Below are 24240 nucleotides of genomic sequence, written 5' to 3' on the forward strand. Positions count from 1 at the left end.
TGGTGGTGGTGGTGGTGGTGGTGGTGGTGGTGGTGGTGGTGGTGGTGTGTGTGTGTGTGTGTGTGTGTGTGTGTGTGTGTGTGTGTGTGTGTGTGTGTGTGTGTGTACATTTTCCTTTTGAGTAAACTTACTTCTCCAAATAACTTTACTTAGCCCTCACACAAAACATCTTTCCACTCTACATGAATGTGTATGGTGCTTTTTTATATTAAATTTACTTCAGGGAGGAACAAATGTTCTTAGCTCTGAAAACATAATATGGGCTTCTTGATTCTTGGGTACAGATTGGAAAAGTAGCAAGTGTGCATGAAGGGCAAGTACCACCACCTGGCCTGTAAAACTAAGCAAATTTCCTGCTCAATAATGAGTATATTACAAAAGTCAGCTTCTCAATTTCATTAATAATGACTTATAAAATGGGAAAAAAAACATTTCTAATTCTGATTACTGCTGTTAATCTCTAGATAAACATTAAAATTTTTTTCCAAATAAAAGTAGTTTTTTTCAAAAAAGGCTGCCATTAGAATACTTCTATTTGGGCTGAAGATATACTAGATCAACACTGTCCAACAGAAATATCATGGGAACCACATATGCAATTAAAAATTTTCTGGTACTTTATTTAAAAAGTGAAATGAAAGAGATGAACTTAATTTAAATTTGAATATTGGGTTATTTAAGTCAATACATACAAATATTATTTAAACCTGATATTAAAATCATTGTCGTTACAGTACATCTCAATCTGGTCTAGCCACATTTCAAGTACCCCTAGACACACACAGGTACCGTATTGGACAATGCAACTCTAGAGCATCATTATAATGGTGATGGTTGAATTGTGCTTTCCAACCTGGACACTAAAATAGAAATTGTACCACATCTTACATGAGGACACCCATATATTGTTCAAAGAAATTTTGGTAGAGATTTCTAGTTATATACTCAAAATCTCCCCATTCTCTGCCTTTCTGTGTAGTAGAACTCTATAATTTATTTGAGGCAATAATGTGCTCAACCAGGTGACTACATTTCTTCGCTTCTGCAGGTATGTGTGGCCAGGTGTCTAAGTCTGGCCCATTAGGCCAGTCATGGCGGGAGCATTGAGTGGGAGCTGATCCAGCTGGCAGGGATGTTCCTTTTATCTCCCTGTCTTCCTCGTTTCTGCAGCTTTGTATGCAGCCATGATACCTCAGTTCCAGAAGCCTATTGGGACCCTCAAGATGAAAGCCACAGAGTAAGAGGGGTCAGGGTCCCTAACTACTTCATGAGGCTGCAGGCCCTGTGTTTTTGTTTTGTATGGCAGGGTATGGAGGTGTTTTCATAATAGCAGAGAAGCACTTTAAGTGGCCTCCAGATAATAAAATTTTAAGTGATTGGTTTGGGCTGAATTGCATTTCCCCAGAATTCCTATATTGAAGTCCTAACCCCTGTACCTCAGAATGGCACTGTGTTTGGGGATAGGATTATTAAAGAAACGATTAAATTAAAATCAGGCCATTAAGGTAGGCCCCAAGCCAATCTGACTGGTGCCTGTATAAGAGGAAAAAATTTAGACACACAAGAGAGACATCAGCTATGTGTACCCATAGGGGAAAGACCATGTAAGGACATAGCCAAAAGATGGCCACCTGCAAGCCAAGGAGAAAGGCCTCGGGAGAAACCAAGCCTGAAAACACCTTGATATCTTGGATTTCTAGCCTCTTGAACTGTTGTTTAAGCAGTTTAAGAATTGTTGTTTAGGAATTTCTATTGTTTAGTCCATGCCACCCAGTCTGCGGTATTTTGTCATGGCAGCCATTGCAAACTAAGACAGTGATAGAGAGATTTTAAATAATTCGCTCTAATGAAGCCTTTGAGTTGAAAGGTATGTTAGAGATTATCTAGAGGATGTGTCTCAGTTGTAGACAGCACCAGGGAGAATAAGTTAATTGTGAAATTTACCCAGCTACCTAGTGACCCAATTGGATGGGGAAGCTACATCTTCTGACTCACATGGTGCTCTTTCTAATCAGGCCATGCCACTTCCGCCAGATCCAGGGAAATAGAAACCATCAGCAGAGGGAGGCATCCCAAAGATCATCTTCTAATTTTCTATCTCTAGGCAGCTAACAGTGAGATGGTACTAGGATCTTTTAATTATCTGTGAAGGTCATTAGGTATGGAGAGGATCAGCCTCTCTTCAGAAGAAGCTCCAGTGTTGAAAAGAGAAACATTCTTCCTCACTGATAATCAGACCCTGAAAGTTTACCTTGGTTATAATCATCAAAACATAACGTCCAACAGATATTAAGCACCTACCATCTGTCGTGTGCTAAATTCCTCAATAGGAATTCAAATCACTCCTTTTTCTTCTTATAAAAAAATCCATGCACTCATTCAACATGTGTTGATCACCATTTTCAAAATGTAAGTTTATTTTAGTTAAAATTTAGAAACTCAGTAATGAAAGAGGGATATAAAATGTGCAAAAAAACATATCACAGCAGTTGAGCATGGATTGGATATCATAAAGACCAGGGATAGAGACCAGGTTCTATCACTTACTGATTATATATCTTGGGCAAGTTGCTTTAATATTTTTCACATTTGTAAAATGAAACCACAAAAAATCCACTTCATAGGGTTATTTCAAGAATTAAAATAGATAACTATGAAAAATCTGGCACATAATAAATTCTCAACAAGTTATTGTTTTTATTATAGAGTATATGGATAACAAGGAAGAAAAGAAGTTACACAAAAGAATATTCCTTAAAAGAAAAGACTGGAAAATCTTGGTTGGCATAGTATTGATGGTTGCCTTTGTTGATGAGAAGTCAGGTGATTTTTTTTCTTTCTACTTTTCTGTGTTTTACAAATTCCCTATAATCTGTAAACATTTTAAAAATTCTTTTTCATACTCTTTTCCATTATCATTTATTACAGGATATTGAATATAGTTCCCTGTGCTATACAGTAGGACCTTGCTGTTTATCCGTTCTATATATAATAGTTTGCATCTGCAACATTATTTTTTAACCAAAAATGAAAATTAAACATTATTGTCAAGATACTTACTGGTTCACATGTTGGTTATTTAGTTACACTGGTAAGAGAGCTGTGCTTTCCCAGAGCAGTGTCAGACCTAATTATCTCACAACTCTTAGGAAACTTGGGGACCCACTACTTCCTGTACATTCTATGAGGGCTGCAGGGATATCTGGGTCACAAAGCACTGAAATTTAATACACATGCCATAAATTGACAAACCCAGGTTGTAAATACTTAATTTTATGGGTACAGACAAACATACACAAAAAATGCTTCAACTGTCTTAATGGTTTTTGCCAGTCATCACACTGAATTCAAAATCTGATAAAATCCACATGCTTTCTAGTTTCCTGGAAGAATGCAGGATAGGTTTTTGCTGTTGTTCCAGGATGCAGTATTATATTTGCCTATGCACGTGGAGTGAAGCACATTCACACAAAGCCTACCTAGAACACTAAGGGCGTCTTCTGGGGCTGCCTGATCTTGCATTCACGTTGGGAAGCTGGCATTGAATGATCCATCCTCAGAGCCTCAGCTGTGGTTCTTGCATTGTATTACACAAACGTAGTGTGCTTATAAGCCTCTACCATGTGGCATGTATAACTGAAGTAAATGGTGGCTTTGAGGGCATATCTTCACCCTCAAATCTTATCAGGCACGAGATTTCTATCAGACACATCACATGCGGCTTCTGTATGTTACATGCGTCCCTTTAGCCTTGTTCTTGATCTCAGAGTTGCTTTCATAAAGCCTTAGTCAATCTTTTATTTTGCATTTTTAAATTATCATTATTTTTGAAAGATGTTTAGCTACTGCATTGTATTGATGCCATGAGGACAAATCTGAATGTTCTTCAGAAGACTTGCTTCCTTGGGTAAAAGCAAGGCAAATTTTGGATCTTGTTACAGCATCAGGGAGAAAACTGAATAACAACTGGTCAGCATGGGGGATAATGGATAACCCCATGGGCTGACTTAGGAGTGGAGTGATGCGCTGAACTAAGATGTTAGAGAAAATGTAGACAGAAACGTGGGGAAATAAAACAATTTCAAAGGAGAAGAGTAAACAACATAAGAAAACCTTTAGGTGAAATATGAGACATTTTTGTGAGAATCGGAGCATCGCAAATTCTCATCTGAGGGGTAAATTTTTTGGGTATTTCAGGTGCAATTCTACCTACAGAATGTTCTAAACTTTTTGAATATGAGAGATGCTTTTTAAATTGTGTGGACCCATAAAAGAGAATAGTTGTGGTTTCAGTATTCTCTATTAGCAAACATGTAATGACAAAGTTAAATAAATGCTCACAAGAGCCTGGACCTGTATTTGAGGTTTTGCAGTACTTCATATACTTGTGAGACAGGCTATTATGGTCTAAGCCTAGGCTGTGGAGTCAGAAACCGTGAACGTGTGTGCCTCTCCTATTTGTCTTCCCAACTCCTTCTTCCTGACATCTAGGGCCTCTCATTTTCTTTTCTTTTCTCTTTTTTGTCTCTTTTTTCTTATTTTTCCCTTTTATTTTATTTTTTGTGGGCAACAGTCATGAGCACAACAAATTGTCTCTTTGGAGAGGACCAAGAATTATCATTCTGTCAAAATTTGGGCTAGTTGCACACTTTTTAAAAAATATTTATTTATTTATTATTTGGCTGCCCTGGGTCTTAGTCGCGGTATGCGAGATCTTCATTGTGACATGCAGGATCTTTAATTGCAGCACATGGGATCTAGTTCCCTGGTCAGGGATCGAGCCCAGGCCCCTTGCATTGCGAGCGTGGAGTCTTGGCCACTGGACCATCAGGGAAGTCCCTAGTTGCACGCTTTTGTGTGTGTGTGTGTGTGTGTGTGTGTGTGTTTGTGTGTGTTTAAAGGGTACTTTGTTTTTACCCCCAAAGTAAAGATCCTATCTCTTTCTCAAAACTGTAAAGAAACAAGACAAAAATATTTCAAAAGCACTTAGTGTTTATCTTTTTGTATCTAAAGAAAAGAAAATGTGTGTGTGTGTGTGTGTGTGTGTGTGTGTGTAGGTGCAGAGGCATACATGTGTATACACACACACATACACATTGAACCAAGTACACAAGCACACACTGCCTATGGCAGTTCAAATATGTTGTAGGGCCTCTCATTTTTAACCTAGATCTTAAAAGGAGGGAAAGAGATGAGAGATGGTGACAGTTATCCACATCAAAGTTTCAGCTGCAAAGCCGCCATGTTTGTGTCCCTGGAGTTGTACCCTGTAAGCATTTCTCTTATGTCTAGGCTTGGTTGGTAGACGGCGCTAGAGAGCCATTACAGGGCCATGGCGTTTAGCAGGCCCTTGTCTGGGTTCCTGTCCTACTGGATGGTGAGTCAGTGCTGCACAGGTGAGCTCCAGCCCACACGTCCCCCACTGGTGGCAGCTTCCACAGGTGGCTCTCTCTGACAAACTTCTTGGCCATCTGCAGGCTGCAGGCTACCCTGGTAACGAAAGGTCAGGATCTCAGCCTGTGAGGTGGTCAGGGGGAGCTCTCCTGGCTCCCACTTCCTTCTCTGTCCACCCTCTCAGCCTAGATGAAGTACGTGATTTTTCACACTCGTTATTTCTGGACCCCTTACTGTCATCTTTTATCCAGTTTAGTAGTTAACCACTTTCTACTAGCTACTAAATTTTTCCTTTCAGACAACACGGACCTTGACAGATAGAGGTGTCTTCTAAATCCTGTGACCAACGGTGAAGCATTTCTAAGAAGCTAGCCCCACTGTCCCACAAGGAACAGATACAGTGTCAGTCCCCTACTTATTCAGGGCCCTGGTGATTCAACAAGGGACATTTATGTAAGACCACTGGGAACATATAAAGACAGAGAAAAAGTTTAATTTTATCTATGATTCTCCTTATCTGGAGCTAAGCTCTTGACGTGCTGCCCGTGGACAGACTTCAGGAGTGTCTATATGCCTCCAAAATGTTATGCAAAATAAGATGTGTTTATAGCTTTCTTTATCTGCTTAAAGGGTGTGAGCCCCCTGAAGTATGAATAATCACTGATCTAAAATCTTTAGGGTTGTACTCGTAGAAGGCCATTTATGTAACAGGATAGACATAATCATAGGACTATGGTCTTCACGGGGAATATACAATGAGAAATGGTGAGTAAAGTAGGACAATAAAAATCATTATGATGATATTAGTAGCTCTTAGTGATTCAATGCCTACATTATCCCAGGAGTCAAGGTACGTATGTGATGTAGGTATGATGATTTCTACATTGTAGTTGAAGACACTGCAGCACGGAGAGATTAAGTAACTTTGTTCAGATTCTATAGATATTATGTGTTAACGCAGGGATTTATTCTCACTGTCTTCAGAGATCATATTCTCTTCAATACAGAGTGCCTTCCTCTATGTACATTTCCTGACCATAAAGTGTTCAACACTATAAGTGACACAGAAAAAATATGCTTATTTTGTGAAACCTACACAATACTTAGAGTGATAGGAAAAACTTTTGCAAAGAGCTAGGCTAGAATAAAATACAGTTTCCGAGTAATAGCATGCCCCCACCTGGAGCTGGTGCATATATCACGATCTGGCTGGTCCTGCCTTCCTAAGAACTTGGAATTTTCTAAGAGGTGTCTTTTTCTTCAAAGCTCACAGCAAGTTCCTACCCTTTCATCACCTTCATGAAGTTTTTCCTGACTGCTAGCTCTATCATTTTTTCTTCTTAACTCTTGTAAACTAGGTTTGAGTCTGTCCAATAGTGTGCAGTGGCTGAGGGTATGGCAGTCAGAAGCACTGTGGGCCTTGAATGTGGAGGACAGGGTGTCTAGTCAAAGTCAGAAAGCAGAAGACCATAGGGGGAGGGATGGAGTGGAAGTCTGGGATTAGCAGATGCAAGCTATTATATAGAGAACGGGTAAACAAGGTCCTACTGTATAGCACAGGGAACTATATTCAATATGCTGTGATAAACCATAATGGAAAAGAATATTAAAAAGAATGTATATATATGTGTGACTGAATCACTTTGCTGTACAACAGAAATTAACACAACATTGTAAATCAATAACAGATTTTTAAAAAATACAATAAAAGCAAAGAGATGACTGTAAAAACAAATGGAGAAGCAGGATTACTGAGAGGCCTCAAGGTGGTAAAACAAACAAAAAGTGTCAAACCAAAAAGGGAAATGAGCAGAGGAAGAGTAACAATCAAAATGACAGCCAGGAGAGCAAAAAGCAGGTATGAGGACCTGTCCTAGGTAAGTGCATCAGGTTTGGATTCTGAGTTCTGAAATGGTGACCTGGTACCCACTGTGTGCATGCTGGGGACAGACAGGGGTTAAAGGTTTCCCATCCATTATGTGGATTCTAGAAAAATGGTACAGATGACTTATTTGCAAAGTAGAAATAGAGACACAGATGTAGAGAACAAACTTATGGATACCAAAGGGGGAAGGGAGGGTGGGATGAACTGAGAGATGGGGATTGACATATATACACTACTATGTATAAAATAGATAACTAATGAGAACCTACTGTATAGCACAGGGAACTCTACTCAATGCTCTGTGGTGACCTAAATGGGAAGGAAATCCAAAAAAGAGGGCATATATGTATACGGATAGCTGATTCACTTTGCTATACAGTAGAAACTAACACAACATTGTAAAGCAACTATACTCCAATAAAATTAATTTTAAAAAAAGTTTCCCACCCATTGAAGGCAGGCTCACTTTCTCTGAATATAGCAGATCCTCAATAACTGTATTTTGAGGATGGTGATGAATCAAGTGCTAAGTTGTATAAGTGTGAGGTTCACGGCAAGGAAAGCATAAGGGACCTGAGAGTTTGAAAGATGTCCTGGGGAGAAGGTGGGATCATGAATGTGCCTGGACTGGGCCAGTACACAGAGCAGATTCCATACTACTCCTTTCCCAATCCCGTGACGAATTCTGCTTAGGAATCATAACATCTTCTTCTACCCAGTCTGGACCTGGTCCCATGCTTCTTCCTAGCCCTGTGCTCCAGGAAGCCACAGACAATCTAGTGAAGTTAACACAGGCAAGACAGGAACACAGCAGGTTCACACTAGTACACCCTACTGGTGGTTCCAATTTTATAACTTTGAAACTTCCTAATTTTGGCTATTTAGAACTGCAGAACCCTTAAGTCTCTCCCTGGAATGTTGGATGGCCTGCTTGGCTTCCAGTTCCCCTGGGCCTCCCCGCAGCAACTCAAGGTCTATGGTCCACACAGCCTGGGGGTTCCAGGACCCTGCTCCACTTCTGAGAGTCAGTGAAACATGTTGAGTATCATCCTGGTTTAAGATGTTGGCCCTACTTGTGAGCTTGGAGAAAGATGGTGAGTTTGTGGCTGAACCAACAGGGAGTGATGGAGAAAAGCAGCTCAGCGAGTATGGGAGAAACACAGAATGAAAAGGCAAAGCATAGAGGAGGAGATGCACAGAGTGAATTCCAGAAAGAGTAAATATTCTGGGCCTGGCTAGAAAAGAAGCAATGGTCAGAAACTGGAAAATCAACCTATAGGTGTGAGGAGATGATTATAAAGGATTCAAAACCCAAGCAGGAACTTTGCCATCTGTCTTGCAGGAATACAAGAGCCACTGACTGCAGAGTTTCTGGGGAGGTACTTAATCCCTACACGGAACTCTCAGCCATCTCCTTAAGCTCAGGAGGAAGAGCTTGACAGCCAGTGCCAGAGACCGGACATGCTGAGAGCCATGTGACGAGTAGCAGCTCCTGCCAAGATCATAGCCATCTTGGTATAAGGAGATAGGCTCCTCCCAGACACTCTGACCTCCACTGCCATCTTTCTTCCTCTTGCCAAAGGCAAGGATTTGGCCCAAAGTTCCTACATTGCAAGAGATACCCAAGAGAGGTGTATTTGGCAATTAGCAAACCACAAGGGGCCGTTTCTGGAAGACCTGATAGATCATCTCCAATTCCCAGGTAAATGGTGTTATTCACACATCTGCCCAAATTTCCCCCTTTTTTTTTTTTTTTTTTTTTCAGTTTGATATGAAAGTCATTCAGGACCCTAGGAAAAAACAGCAGTATAATAAAAATGAATAAAAGCTGATGGTGTAGTGCTTTCCAACAGAAAGGGAAGAAGGCTGTGAATGACATGGCCACTGACTACATATGATTGACTTTCCCCAGTCCTGAGCATAAAGTATCTTTTAGCAGAAAGTGTGGATAATAACGTCTGCCCCTGCCTACCTCTCACAGATATTTCAGGACAGAGGAACTAATATGACTGGGGTCCATCTGTCATCCCTCCATTTACTGCCCTTCTGGCATTACCATGGTGATTTGTGGCATTGTCTCTAAAAGAGTTCTTGAAAGAATATGTCTTCAAATGAAGGGACAGTCATGGTCATTGTTACGGGGGAAAAAAGCATAAAAGGAACATGCTCAGCTCATTAGTTGGAAGTTTTGCAGAGAAGGACAGCACCTGAGTTGATTTCGACTTTCATTTAGCCCCATTTTTCAAAAGGCATTTGCATATTCAAATGGCAGGGAAGCAGGAGGTAAAACTGGTAGGATGAGTGGTTCCCTCCTACACTGTGGGTGGGTATGGAAAATGGTACAGACTTCAACAGTATGAATTGAGCCAAAAATGCGTAATAACTGACCCAACAATCTTCATTTCAGGTGATCCATTCTAAATTTCAGAAAATTATTTCAGTGTTATGTTTGTAACCGCAATATTATTTTAGGCAATAAAAATTCAAACAACTCAAACTTTAATGCAGTAGAATCTTGAATGAACTGTGGTGAATGGACTTAATGTAGAAATTACATTTGTAAAGAGATTTAAAAGGTTTAGTGACACAGAAAATACTTTAAGAAAAACATTAACCATGGAAAGCAAGATATAAAATTGTCAATAAAATATGGTCTATGTTATATCAAATATACAATTAAAACCTGAAAATGAAATACGTGTAGATGAGAACAGTGTTTTTCTCTCTGGCTGGTTAGGTCTTCTGTATATTCCAAATGGCATCCATAACACATAGAAATGCATATTTTTAACATTCTAAAGATGTTTTCTTTAATAACGTCAAATAATGATCGAGCTAAGAAACAGTCACCTTAGAAAAGAAAGTCATAACACTGATTTAAGGTAGAATCATTTTCAGAGAGGATGACGATTTCATTGTTATTTTTTTTAACTTTGTCACATTATTCCTCACATGACCTTGAAACTATTTAGTTTCACTTTGCCCAAAGACAGAAAGAAAGCCACTTCTCTGGAAGCTAACAATTTAAAAATAATTTTTTCCAGGGTATGAGGAGCTTACGACCTAGAAGCAGGTGATGTGAATGTCAGACTGCTCAAATGGCAGGAATGTGGAGAGAGAAGACTTGATAGGTTAGCTGCTTTTTCAAATAATTCCTTCCATCAAAGGAACGCATTATTTATCATGGAGCATACTCACAGAGATGAAACGTGATCCCAGGGATAAGCTGAAGAGATTAGTTTTCACTAGACACTGGGAGTTTTTCTCTGAGAGATTTTCATGAGCTTCTGGGTCACAGGCAGGTAAGATAAAGGTTGCTGTCACTATATATGTGTATGTTCATGGGCACATGCACATACGCAGATGTGAATGTGTATGTGCTCTCATGTATGCACTTATCCTTATCTCTTGGCTTCTTCAGAGCTTTAAAAAATAAACAACCACACTCAACGAGTTGCATGGCAGCAGAGATGCAAACAGAAGACCATAACATTCACAAAAGCCCACTCAGTACGCCTGTTACACCCAGGTCCACTGGGCAACATCTTTCTTAGATGCCTTAGGTTAAAGGAGTCCATCATTTGACCAAATCTGGACTAAAGCTAGTCATTAAATTTCTTCAGATGAATGAGATCGATAAGTTTGCAATATATTTACCCAAAAAGTGCTTCATGATTTCTACAGTGTGGGAATAAACTAAACTTCAGATTCAGGAGGCAAAACTTGAGCTGTCTCCAATCTACTTTTATTATTTGTTGGGATCATAAAATGCAAAAACTCTATGTGAGTCATTGATTATATACCTAAGATGACAAACAAATATTGGTTTGCATGCCAACTGCAGTTGAATGGATTGGTAGAAATGTTCCTTAATAGTACCTTCAACGTATTGGGTGCTTACTGTGGACCTTACCTTGTGTTAAACACATACTTAATCATCACAATAACAGGTTGAGGTAGGGACTATAATTGTCCCATTTTACATGTATGAAGATACTGAGGTTTGGTAAGTTGCCCAAGGCCCCATAGCTGAGTGGGCTGTTGAGTGAGATTAGGAATCTAAGTGATTTATCAACAATTATGTAACTGTTGGTGCTGCCAGGAACAGTGGATTGAGAAGACTGCGAGGCTTCCCTCTAGGCGGAGTGGAAATGCATTTGGTGAGGGTTTATTAATTTCAGCCATGAAGTTGGGGGTAGCATCATACATGCTTTAGCCATCACCCATCCAGTTATTTGGAGACAAAGGCACAGGAGCAGATTTACATGGTCAATTAGCTCCAAAGCCAATTCTATAACCACAGTCCTGCTAATGGCCATTTGCCTTTATCTCCCCTCCCACTGAAGGCAAAGTCAAGGTATATGAGCATTTCTCCTATGCCTTTCTTTTAAATGAGAAATAATCATTTTAACATCTACAATTAAGCCATCTCCCAGACAATCACGTTACTCTTCTTGTCTCTGGGAGAGGGGATGCAACACTCCAAAAGGAGAGCTCCAAGAAAGCATCATTTCTTATGAAGTGGAAGCTATGAAATTAATCATTTTCAGGAAACTAGCAAGGCATATATTTCTTATATTATGTATATAATAATCCACATTACAGGTACTGTACACACATTTCAATGGGCCATTTATTTTCTGATTGTTTGTTATATGGTGCTGTATTAGCATAGGCTGGGAGATTTGAGGTAGAATAGTGAGGTACTTTTTATGTCTACTTTAAGCTGTTAGTTTTACTGCGTCTCGGGATGTGTAAGGTTGTCTTGTAGTCAAATCGAGCTATGAAGACTAAATTGAATTATCCCCATGGAACAGATGTTAAATCTCCAGGGGGTGGGCAGGTCCCACAAGAAAGGAATGACAAATTGCAATGAGGATGCTGCAAAAATGCAGCCTGCTGGAGAGATTTGTGCTGGATGAGGCCAAGGCTGGTGCTTCTAAGTCTTGAATCACCTTTTGTAATTGATGGGTATCACCTTACCCTTGCTGCCTGATTTGTGGATTCCTTGAACCTCCTGCTCAACTCTGAACTTCCCCACACTCCATAAATATGAGAGAGTCTGTGAACACTGGAAAAGGACAAAAACACCATCCCTCTCAAAAGTCCTTACTTAGCACAGCTGTGGCTTAGTGACTTGGAACTAAGCTGACTTTGTAGCTGGTACCATATCTTTGGGGAAACTTTAAGCCTGAGTAGGGGAATAAAAGAGTTTGTACTTGTAATTAACAGTGTAAACCATTCCTTCCCACATGGAATTCCTAAAGGAAAAAGATTAGGTATATAAATGCGTGTGTGTGTGTGTGTGTGTGTGTGTGTGTGTGTGTGTGTGTTTCTAGTAATAGGAATTTTCACCTAAACAAGGAAATAGAAGCAATTTGGAAGAAAAATAATGGTTTTATCCCCCCGTTTGAATTGAGAAGCTTAAAACTAAAGGTTCTTTACATGCAAAGTAAAACAGTTTTCCTGAGATTTTTTTTCCCAAGTACATTAGTGATAAATAGATTCTTTGTGCTTCATATTAACAACACTGCCAATTAAACTCTGAGGAATAAAGTATGGTAGCAAAGTTTTAGGCAGCTTGGTAAGTGCTCCAGTAGCTTAAAAATCAATGACACATTTATTACAATTGTGGTTAGTGATTCTCTCCAAAAAGGAGATGATGAAGGCCACCAATATTCAGAAATTCATGTTTTTCTCCTTGTTCTCCCTGATTTCCCCCCTTTTTGCTCTGTATATTCAGCGACTTATTATTTAATATGTCTTATCATTTAATATATTTTCTAACACGTAATGTATGTTTGGAGTTTTTTTATGAATGTTGCCACAGTATAATAGAGAAGAACAAATCTGACTCCATATCGGATCTGTTTTGTTTTTTTTTTTTTTTTTTTACTTTAACCTTTGTATTCTATTGCTTTTGCTACAAGTTAAGAATGTTGCCCATAGCCTGAAACATACAGGATAGCCCATTCTCAAGACTCTGAGCTTTAAAGTTATAACACTTTTCCATTAATATAGATAAAAAGTTGCAGAACATAGAATAACATTTGTCTTGTTGGAAGGTTACAGGAATATCATGACTTGAACTAAGTTGATGGCTGCAAAAACAAAGGATTCTGACACCAAGAAGTTTGCACCAACCAGCCACACTCCCTCCCATTTTAGTATAAGAGAAGCCTGAATTCTAACTTGGAGAAGATGGTTCTTTGGGGCACGAGGCCACCATCTTCTCTTTCTGCTGGCTTTCCAAATAAAGTCACACTTCCTTTCCCCAACACCTTGTCTCTAGATTTTTTGGCCAATCATGTGGTGAGCAGTACAAGCTTGGACTCGGTAACAATAGGAATTGCAGTTATTTATATCTAAGGCTCAGGCTCTCACACTTTTGAGGCCCAGTTTTTGAACAATGAAAGTGAGCAATGTTTTCTTCAGTTCCTTGTGGTTTAAATTTGTTTCATCAACTCTTGTCACAATGAAGTCAGTGCTGTCCTGCCTTTCAGGTATGTTGATATTCATGACATCAGTCTAAGCCAAACTCCTAGTAGTGTTTGATCCCACTGTTTTAGCAGATTAAGTTCGATGAAACAGGTATGTTATGAAATATTTTGGGGGAATAATATGGGAGAGTGATGGGTATGAATATGCTTTCCATGGTTCAAGTCTCCTTATCTAGACTCAAGCAAAATATCATTAGCAAGATAGTGCTTAGTTTAATTAGATAATGAACAGCCTTAGTACATGTGGGTAACATCGTCAAGAATCTTGAGCCTGAGCCAGGGACAACCCTTTAAAACATTACAACTGTCAACCGAAGTGTGATTGTTCTCAAGCAAGCCTGTTTCACACCCTGGAAATCAATAACTACTTAAAAAAAATGTGTTAACATATGGAACCCCCAAACATAAAATATTTATTACTAGTTAAACTTATCAAGGGAAAAGTAGACCTCAAGGTCATTTAAATTCCAGTTTGCCAGGTAGTCCAATGACAAGATTGCAAGGAAAATCAGTATTTGCCTGTCAATGATAGGATGGCCTACTCTTATGAAAGGTTTTAAAATAATGTGAGGTTAATGGACTTCTGCTTCTGGGAAGATGGAGTAATGTGATTTCCTCTATTTCCCCCCCCAAGTACAACTAAAAAACCCTGAACATTATATATAAGGAAAATTTAGGAAGACTCTAAATGGTGGAAAGAAGAAAGCAAGCATATACTAGGATCTTGAGACCCAAGGAGCAACGTTGGAGGTTTCCCTAGATTTTTCTTTTGCTTCTATATCCTAGACTTGCTGCTGAAGAAGCCAGCAACACAGAGAGACCAACTGGGGCAGACAAAATATTAGCCCCCATTTAGAAGGCTCGTCTTTCAAATCCAAGGTCCAGGAAAGAAACAACAGAATAAGGCAGAATACATTTAGACAATAATTGCTCTATACCAGCCAACAAAAATCTTAAAAAAAAAAATTATGGCCACACTACCATCCAGCCATACTGTAACAAGGTGCCCAAAACCTCCAGCCAGGAAGGCATCAACAGAGACCAAGTATGGAGCCTGGACTTTATTCCTTGTCACATAATAGCAAGCCTCTCCCCTTAGTATCAATGGTGACCACATGCCTAGTGGAGTCTTGATGTTCACCTCCCCCCACACCAGGCAGTAATGAGGGAGCCCACCCACTCCTTGCAGGCATGGTGCCAGAGATGGCTTGAAAGAGTCAGAACTTTAACCACCAGAGTCCCCCCCCACCCAACACACACATGCTGTGATGTCACTGGAGGTCACACAGAGAGGAGTAATGAGGTTTTCCTACCCCTCCCAGTCAGAGAGTATCCATGAAGAGCTAGCAGGGAACCAGAATGCTCACCCCTCTACACCTAGGAGTAACAAGGAGCCTCCCTTGTCAATGGAGGTTTAGTGGGAAATCTGGATTCTACCCCTGCCTAGCAGTATTGAGGCAAAACCCACCTTTCCCCTACTGGAACAGTGTCAGAGGAAGACAGCTAAAACATAGGATTAAATAGGATTCATCATAATACCTAAAATGTTCAGGTTACAGTAAAAAATGTCTTGTTATACAGGAAGATCTCAGATTGAATTAAAAAAGACATTCAGTAGATGCCAACATTGAGATGACAAAGATGTTAGAATTATATGACAAATATTTTTAAGCAGTCATTATAATGAAAATCCTTCAAATAACAACTGCACATTTGAGACAAATAAGAAAATAGAAAGTCTCACTAAAACATAGAAAGTCTTATTTAACAAGGAAATAGAAGATGTAAAGAAGAATCAAATGAACATGTTAGAACTGAAAAATACAATATCAGGCATGAGAAAATAATGAATGTGCACAATAACAAAAGGAAGGGAATAAGAAAATGAATTAATCAACTTTAACAATAAAAACTACCTAATTTGACCAACAGACAACATAGACTGAGAAAAAAATGAACAGAGGAACAGGGACCTGTGATTTTATAAGGAAAGATCAAACATTCATATCTCTGGAATTCAGGAAGGAGATGAGAAAGAAAACGGCTGAAAAAATACTCAAATAAATGGCAGAATACTTCCCAAATTTGGTGAAAGATGTAATCCCTCAGATTCAAGAAACTCAGTGAAACCCAAAGAAGTCCACACCATGACACATCATAGTCAAACTTATGAAAACTAAAAAAAAAAAAAAAAAAAAAAAAATACTGAAAGCAGTAAGAAAGAAATTACATCTTATCTGTAGAGGAAAAAATCAAATAACAGTGTATTTATTTGTCACCAGAAACCATTGAGGGGCTCAACATTTTTCAAGGGCTGAAAGAAAACAACTATGAACCCAGAATCTTATGTCCAGGGAACAAAGGCTTCAAGAATGAAAGAGATATCAAGACATTATAAGATGAAGGAAAAGTTAGGGAATCTGTCATCAGTATACACACCCTAAAAGAATGGAAGTTTTTAAACAGAAAAGAGATTACAAAAGAAGGAGTCTAGGAAAATCAGGGAGGAAGAAAGAACAACAATAAGCAAAACTATGAGTAAATACAATATGCTTTACATTTTCTCTTGAGATTTCTAAATTATGTTTGATGGTTGAATCTGTCACACATTTGAGCCCTAACATACCAACAACTTCAACAGCCGAAAAAAAAATACTGATATGATTCTAAAAATATAGGGAGAAAATAATAATTAAGAACATTATATAATGAAGTTAATTAAGATAGTTATATAATAAACAGGGAAAGGTAAAGGAACTTAAAGGGATGTAAGGTTTTTACACTTCACTAAAACTGATGAAATATCAGTAAACTGTAATAAATTATATGTATATAATATAATGCCTAAAGAAACCATTAACAAAAGCTATACATAGAGATATATTCAAACACAAGATTGATCATAATAGAGTTATGAAAATCGTTCAAGAAACACACAGGAAGGTAGAGAAACAATATAAAAAACAGAGAGAACAGACAAAAGAAACAAACAAAAATATATATTTGAGCTCTAATACATCAATAACTTTAACATTATATGTAACTGGTTTAAATGCACCAATTAAAAAACAGAGGTTGACAGAGTGGATTAAAAACCACGACTGTACTATTTACTGTCTACAATAAACTCACTTCAAATATGATATAGGCATATATATTTATATATTTTTCTTCCATTCTTTTACTTTTATCTCTGTCTATCTATCTATCAAATATATAACAAAAGAAAGCAAGAAAGGTTATCTTAATATCAGATTAAGTAGACTTTAGAGCAAAGAAAATTATCATAAACTGAGAAGAACATTATATAATGATAAAAGGGCCCATCCACTAGCAACACATAGCAATCCTATCAACCCTGTGTTTGTACCAAACAACAGAGCTGTAAAATATATGAGGCAAAAACTGATAGAACTGGAAAGAGAAATAGACAAATCCACAATTATAGCTGGAAATGTCCACACCATTATTGATCATCTACTATGTGCAAAGCACCAGTACTGTGAATGCAGTAGTGAAAAAGAAAAGTTCCTTGTCCTCATGAAACTCATGGTCTATTGGGGAAAGACAAACACTAATTAATTAATTTTTTTTAACTTGCCAGCATAATAAGTGGTACAAAGGGAATCTCAAAAACACCAAAAATGTAACCTCTCTTCTTCAAAATGCCCTATATTTTAACAACAATAAGTAGACAACTATATAATTCCGAAGGTGTAGAATTTAATAGAATCTGTGGTTCTATTGTTGCATTTCCCAGGGATAACAAAGAGATTCATGTCAGTCCAGTGTAGACTGCAAACCCTGCCCACAGATGGCACAAGCTCACAGCCAGGAAGATAGAATTCTGTAGGTGCCTCTAATGTATTTATTTCTCCCCAAAACAATTCACACCAATTCAGTCCCTGCTTTGCCTCCAGTTTCACCTGGGAGTCTGATAAGACTTCCAAGAGTGTAATGTAAACATATTATGAGAAGGGGTCAAGGTTAGGATGGGGAAAGCAAGACTTACCCCAAAGTGTTAGAAACCATCAAGCTGAGAAGGATGCTGACTTACCACGGTGTAGATCTGATGCTTCCGCCTTTTAGCCAGGTCAATTATGTTTACTCCATTGTAGTAAAGGTTTTCGATACATCCGTGGAAGTTTTTCTTTAAAAAGGTCCCAGGTTTGCCTGGTACTGGAATTCCTCCAAAACTAAGCTTTATGAGAAAGAAAAAAAGTCAACTCTTAGTTATAATCTCTGAACGAACAGGAAAAGGAAAGTAAGCAAGTGAATTTCAGAAGATTCAACTGTAGCATGAGCCAAGTGGCTCAAATAATTATAGATGCCACTTGATTACACATTTAAAAGGATACTGATTAGGCCACGTAAAAATAACTATAATTGCTTGCTTTTTAAGAGCTTATTTTACAAAACTGTTTTACTTCCTTTCTGAACCCCTCTAATACTAAATAAAACAATAATTTACAGAAGGAGGAAAAAAGAAAAGAAAATCAACATCTTTATATTTATCTCTTATACAAATATCTGAGAGCGTACAAAGAAAAACCAAAGGACAAACAAAACATACCGCTCTTCAGACCTAGTTTATTCTGCATTGTACCAAAAACACCTTATGAACACAGTTGTTCGCAAATTACTTTTATAAAGACGAAAATTAGGAAACAATTAAAATATCCCATACATTTAAATAAATGGAGGAAGAAATCGAGAATTGATATGATAGACTCCTACTTAGTTAATAATGGTGCTGAGTAAACATTTGTTATAAAGTGGAAAATGAGTGGAATGTTGATTGAAAAATTCAGGGGTTATAACTGGGTATAAAGTATGATGTCAACAACAAAACATGTGCTTACAATTTAGACTTGAAGAAATACACTGAACTATTAATGATAGTTGTCTCTGGGAAGGATATGGTTACTAGTTTTCTCTACCACTTTTCTTTCCAGTAAAAATTACTACAAATTACTTTTGGAATGGAAATATTCTTTTAAAAAGAAATCTGATTTGGTATGAATATTCCTCCTATTATACAAGAGAAGCAGAATACTTTCTCTAATCATGTTTATCCCAACATTATTTAATGAGTAACCCAGTTTTTCTTCAATGCTTTGAAATGTTACCTTTAGCATGTATTTAAACTATTTGAATGCTTAGTGTATTTCAGGACGATTTGTTCTCCCAATCAGAATGTCTTCACCTCATATGAATAGCTACAGATAAAGCAAAGCTTACTTCCAGATGTCTACTTTTTTTCCCCATAAGTTCCACACTATTTTTTAAAAATTGTTTCTTTACGGGCTTCCCTGGTGGTGCAGTGGTTGAGAGTCCGCCTGCCGATGCAGGGGACGCGGGTTCATGCCCCGGTCCGGGAAGATCCCACATGCCGCGGAGCGGCTGGGCCCGTGAGCCATGGCTGCTGAGCCTGCGGCGCGTCCGGAGCCTGTGCTCCGCAACGGGAGAGACCCAACAGTGAGAGGCCCGCGTACCGCAAAAAAAAAAAAAAAAATTGTTTCTTTACACATTGTAATATATGATAAGAGTGATTAATCCTGCTGCCCACTTCTATTTACCATTGTTTTAATCTAGATAATTATTTGATATTTTTGCCTACTTTAATTTTAAAGTTTAATTTCAAAATAATTTTATTTAAAATAATCTGTTGGAATTTTGAGAATTTGTTATTTCCATAAACACATTTACTTGGAGAAGAATAAACATTTTTGAAATATTTCATCTTCCTATACAAGAACCCAGTGTCTTTTTCTATTTTCAAAATATTTTTGGTAAGGCCCTTCACTTAAGGTTATTATTTTATTTCTCTCGTTCACATATTCATCATTAACTTAATTCCAGTGAATTTCAAGCATTTAAAAACTTCCACTGTATGGAATCTAAAAAACAAAACAAAATTGTGAACAACTCATAGAAAAAGAGAACAGATTTGTGGTTGCTAGAGGTGGGGGAGTGGGGAGTGGGCGAAATGGGTGAAGAAGGTCAAAAAGTAGAAGCTTTCAGTTATAAAATGAATAAGTCACTAGATGTAATGTACTGCGTGGAGATTATAGTTAATAATACTGTATTGTATATTTGACAGTTACTAAGGGAATAGCTCTTAAAAGTTCTCAACACAAGAAAAAAAATGTTGTAATTATGTGTGGTAATGGATGTTAAATAGATTTAGTGTGGAGATCATTTTACAATATACACAAATATCAAATCATTATGTAATACATCTGAAACCAATATAATGTTATATATCACTTATGTCTCAAATTCCAGTGTAAACGAATTGTTTTCATTAATTAAACATTTATCAAGTAAATTATATACGCATTCTATTGTTTTCTCTATCCAGATACTCGTATATTAAATAATGTACATTTTAGTTAATTTCATACAACTTTTCAAAGAAATAATCAGATGACATATTTAAAACACTTTACTCTTTTCAAGCCAAATTGTATACATTTTTTTGTGTCATTGTCCTGATCAAAACTTTCTAAAATAGAGCCAAAACTTTTTAAACAACAATAAATAAGAATTATGGTATAGAACTTTGGAAAAAAAGCCAAAAACAAACAAAAAGGAACAGTACTTTTGTATATTTCCCAGTACATAGAATACTGATTCTGAACCCACATCACATTAGATATCCTTTAATCCCATTTACACATAAATTATTTAGTTGCTTATTTCTTGTTTGTTTGTTTGAAATGAGAAATGAATGCTCGGTTTTATCTATTGACTGGTCTTTCAAAAATTCATGTGACAGAATACAAGGTATTTTACATTTAATCTATTGATGGGTTGAATTATATTAATAGATCAGAAATTAATAGATTCTCTGATTGAACCACACTATTTGTCTTGAAGTATATGTGCTCATATTTTAAATAGTAAATGAATTTGAGCTCTAGTTTTCTTCTTTTGCCAAGTGTTTAGATCATGCCTAAATGTGTCTCTGAGTAAAACTCTGGGAGTTTTATCTTTGACTCTATTTAAAAATGACTCATAACTCTTGAGAAATATTCTGGAAAACTGAAAAAAAAGTGAACTTGTTAATTCCACAAATACTTTGTAAAACTACTGCTCTGATAACTTCCTTGTTGACTTCTTGCAGTATTCCAATGTTTTCAGTTTGAGTCGTGTAGATTTAAAAAGATTCACTTCCCTTTTGTAATTGTATAAATCAAATTTATAAGGTAAAAATAAAGTTGACTATTTGTTACTTTTGTTTATTTTTAAAAAAAACTTTATTATGTTAGAGCAGTTTTAGTTTCACAGCAGAATTGAGAGGAAGGTAGAGAGATTCCCATATACCCCCTGCCTCTACACACGCACAGGACCCCCCGTTACCAACAGCTTCCACCAGTGGTTTATTTCTTCCACCTGGTGAGCCTACAATCACACATCATCATCACCCAAATTCCAGAGCCTACATTAGGTTTACTTTTGGTATTGTACATTCTGTGGGTTTGGACAAATGGAAAATTACATGCATCCACCAGTACAGTATCATACAGAATAGTTTGCCTCCTCTAAAAATCCTGTTCTCTGTCAATCCATCCCTCTCCCAGCCCCTTACTCCAGTCCCTGGCAATCATTGATCTTTTTACTGTTTCAATAATTTTGCCATTTCCAGAATGTCATATTGTTGGAATCATACAGCATGTAACCATTTCAGTTTGGCTTCTTTCACTTAGTAACATGAATTGAAGGTTCCTCCATGTCTTTTTATGGTTTGATAGCTCATTTCTTTTTAGCTCTGAATAATATTCCATTGTCTCTATGTAGCGCAGTTTGTTTATACATTCACCTACTGAAGGACATCTTCGTTGCCTCCAAGTTCTGACAACTATGAATAATGTTGCTGTAAATATTCATGTTCAGGTTTTTGTGTGGACATGAGTTCTTATTCTTTTCTATAATTTATATAATTATATCACTATATATAATTTATATATAACAAAAATTTTATTCTTTTAATTTTTATGGCCATCTTCCTCAATTTTCAAAAAAAAATAATGTTGTACTTCACTCATCTGTGATTTAGGAAAATATTAGTCACGGGGCAATATTTGAAAAGGAGAAAAGAAAATAAAAAACCTTTCTTTTAAATAGCACAAAAAAAAAAAAGCATTTGAAGGATCTGGGGTAGAGCCTTTTTTAAGTGAAATAGTATGGAGGATAGTATATATTATAAAACTGTAATTTCCCATTACATGAAAGGAGAGCAAAACTCTTTCTAGTCTGGGTAGAGGATGTTAGGAGAAAATTGGCAGAGACAAGAGTTACATGGTGTGGGACCTGCTCTTTGGGTCTCTCTGGGAGATTGAAATTTGATGAACTTTAGGTGAATGAGGATGGAGGCCACAAGATAGATTTTGGAAAACTCAGGGAGTTATTTCTCCCCTGATTCCTACAACAATGATGATTGTAAGCTTATTAAAGAGGCTTCAAATTCAGCATGGCCTCAGAAAAAAACTTGGCTGGAAGACAGACAGGTTAGCAATGGCTATGAGAAGCAGCAACATGGAAGTTTCTGAGAGCTGCTTCTCAACGGCCTGATCACTGAAGCACTGTGTGAAGTAGGCTACTGAGGTCCCCAGGGCTGTGAGAGCAGGATGGGTAATATGGATGGACTGAGGATATAAGTGTGTCAAAGGCTGGTAGCTGATACGGAGGTCCAAGTGTCCAGGTGACTAGACCTCCAGCCTGAGCCCATTGCAGGTACCATGAACAGCAGCTACAGAGGCTGACACTTTACTCCCATGCTGGGCTATCCACAAGCCCGCAGCCTGTGATCTGCCCATGGAAACAAAAAGGAGGAGCAAGAAGAAACCCCAATATAACCCAGTATTTACCCAATAGTACAGTTAAGTTTTAAATAGGCATTAACTAGTTATCATTCATCAACACGGTTAGATTTTTCTGCTATCAGGGGAAGCAGGGGCCGATAAGCATATTGAATTCAGGTAGGGAGAAGAAGCAAAATTGCATTTCTGCACATTTGAGTATGAGATTAGATTTTTAACCTGTTTTATATTTTAAATTTTTCATGTAGTTGAGAATATGAGGCTATAATTGTATTACTGAATTATAGATTTAGTTCATTATCAGATTAGTTAGAATGGAAAAACTTGCTTCATATATTACTGATTTTCTTTCCTGCGTATATAGTATTGATTTTTCTAAATACTTCATAAACACTTGTAGGCTATACTTGGTATATACCTACTAATTTTACATTAATAATTATATACATCAGATCATTTACATTCATAATTTTATCTGATTTATCAAAGTTCTGTGAACGAACATCAAAATCTTGCTCTTAACTATGTTTTTGTCCATCAAGCCACCCACACAAGGATCCCTGCTATGCATGACCTGGGATTGTCAAATGATTACAGCAAATGTTGGCAAAAACTGAATACTGATCATATTCAAGCTCTTCTTCTGCTGAGTTCAGTTGGCATCTGAGTCTCACCCAAGTTCCCAACACCGGCTTTTCTCCTTGAACTCTGCCCATTAGTTTATTCTTCTAGCAACATAACTGGAAAACCAATAACCACCTCCTTCAGCCTTGCTCTTGGGCCTCTGAGTCCCAGAAAATGGCTTCTGAGTCCCTACAGCTCACATCAGGACAGTGTCAGTCAACATCTAACCGCTAGAAATGAACTGTTTTGGTTTTTTGTATTTGATTGATATTTTATTTCATATATATATATGTTTAGTATAGGTGTTTTTAATTAGAAACCACAACATTTAGTACTTTACAATAGCCTTTATCTTTTTATCTTAATTTTTAATTTCAGTGGTACTAATTTTTCTACCTCTGTTTTCAGTTTACATAAATTTAACTGGGTATCTTTGTCCCCAGTTCCAACTTTAAAAAAATAATCATTTTGGTGTTTTCTGCCATACATGTGTTAACTGAAAACCACATATCATATGACTGGTGTTTGCTTATTAAGCAAATATGAGACTACTTACCACTTGAGGGAATTTAGAAAAAAAATTTTAATAATGCTATATATATATTTTTTAATTTCTTTGGGTTTTTTGGCTCTTTGGGTCTTAGTTGTGGCACTCAGGGTCTTGGTTGAGGCGTGCAGGATCTTTCATTGTGGTGCAGGCTCTTCATTGTAGCACGTGGGCTTCTCTCTAGTTGCGGCACGCGGGCTCTCTCATTGTGGTGCACGAGCTCAGTAGTTGTGGCACGTGGGCTTAGTTGCCCCACAGCATGTGGGACCTTAGTTCACTGATCAGGAATCGAACCTCTGTCCCCTGCATTGGAAGGTGCATTCTTTACCACTGGACCACCAAGGAAGTCCCTAGAAAACTTTCAAGTGTATTGCTATAATTATAAAGATGATCAATATTGCTTTATTCTACTGTGTTTGTTAATTTTTGATTATTGTCTCTTTTATGCTTTTTCCTATGTAGACT

At 37.5% G+C, this 24240-nt stretch overlaps 1 protein-coding gene across 1 annotated transcript in view; it reads right to left on the reverse strand.

The window, feature by feature from the left end:
* The window catches only part of CNTNAP5 (contactin associated protein family member 5), an 880239-nt gene that overhangs the window by 400934 nt on the left and 455065 nt on the right, over positions 1–24240 (reverse strand). The window contains exon 7 of the mRNA XM_027082570.1: positions 17840–17980. Within this exon, the coding sequence (XP_026938371.1) occupies positions 17840–17980 (141 nt within the window). The remainder of the gene's footprint in view (positions 1–17839; positions 17981–24240) is intronic.

Source organism: Aethalodelphis obliquidens, unplaced genomic scaffold (assembly GCF_003676395.1).
Source record: "Aethalodelphis obliquidens isolate GAN/ISIS:26980383/991018 unplaced genomic scaffold, ASM367639v1 scaffold47, whole genome shotgun sequence".
In the NCBI taxonomy this organism is placed as follows: domain Eukaryota; kingdom Metazoa; phylum Chordata; class Mammalia; order Artiodactyla; family Delphinidae; genus Aethalodelphis; species Aethalodelphis obliquidens.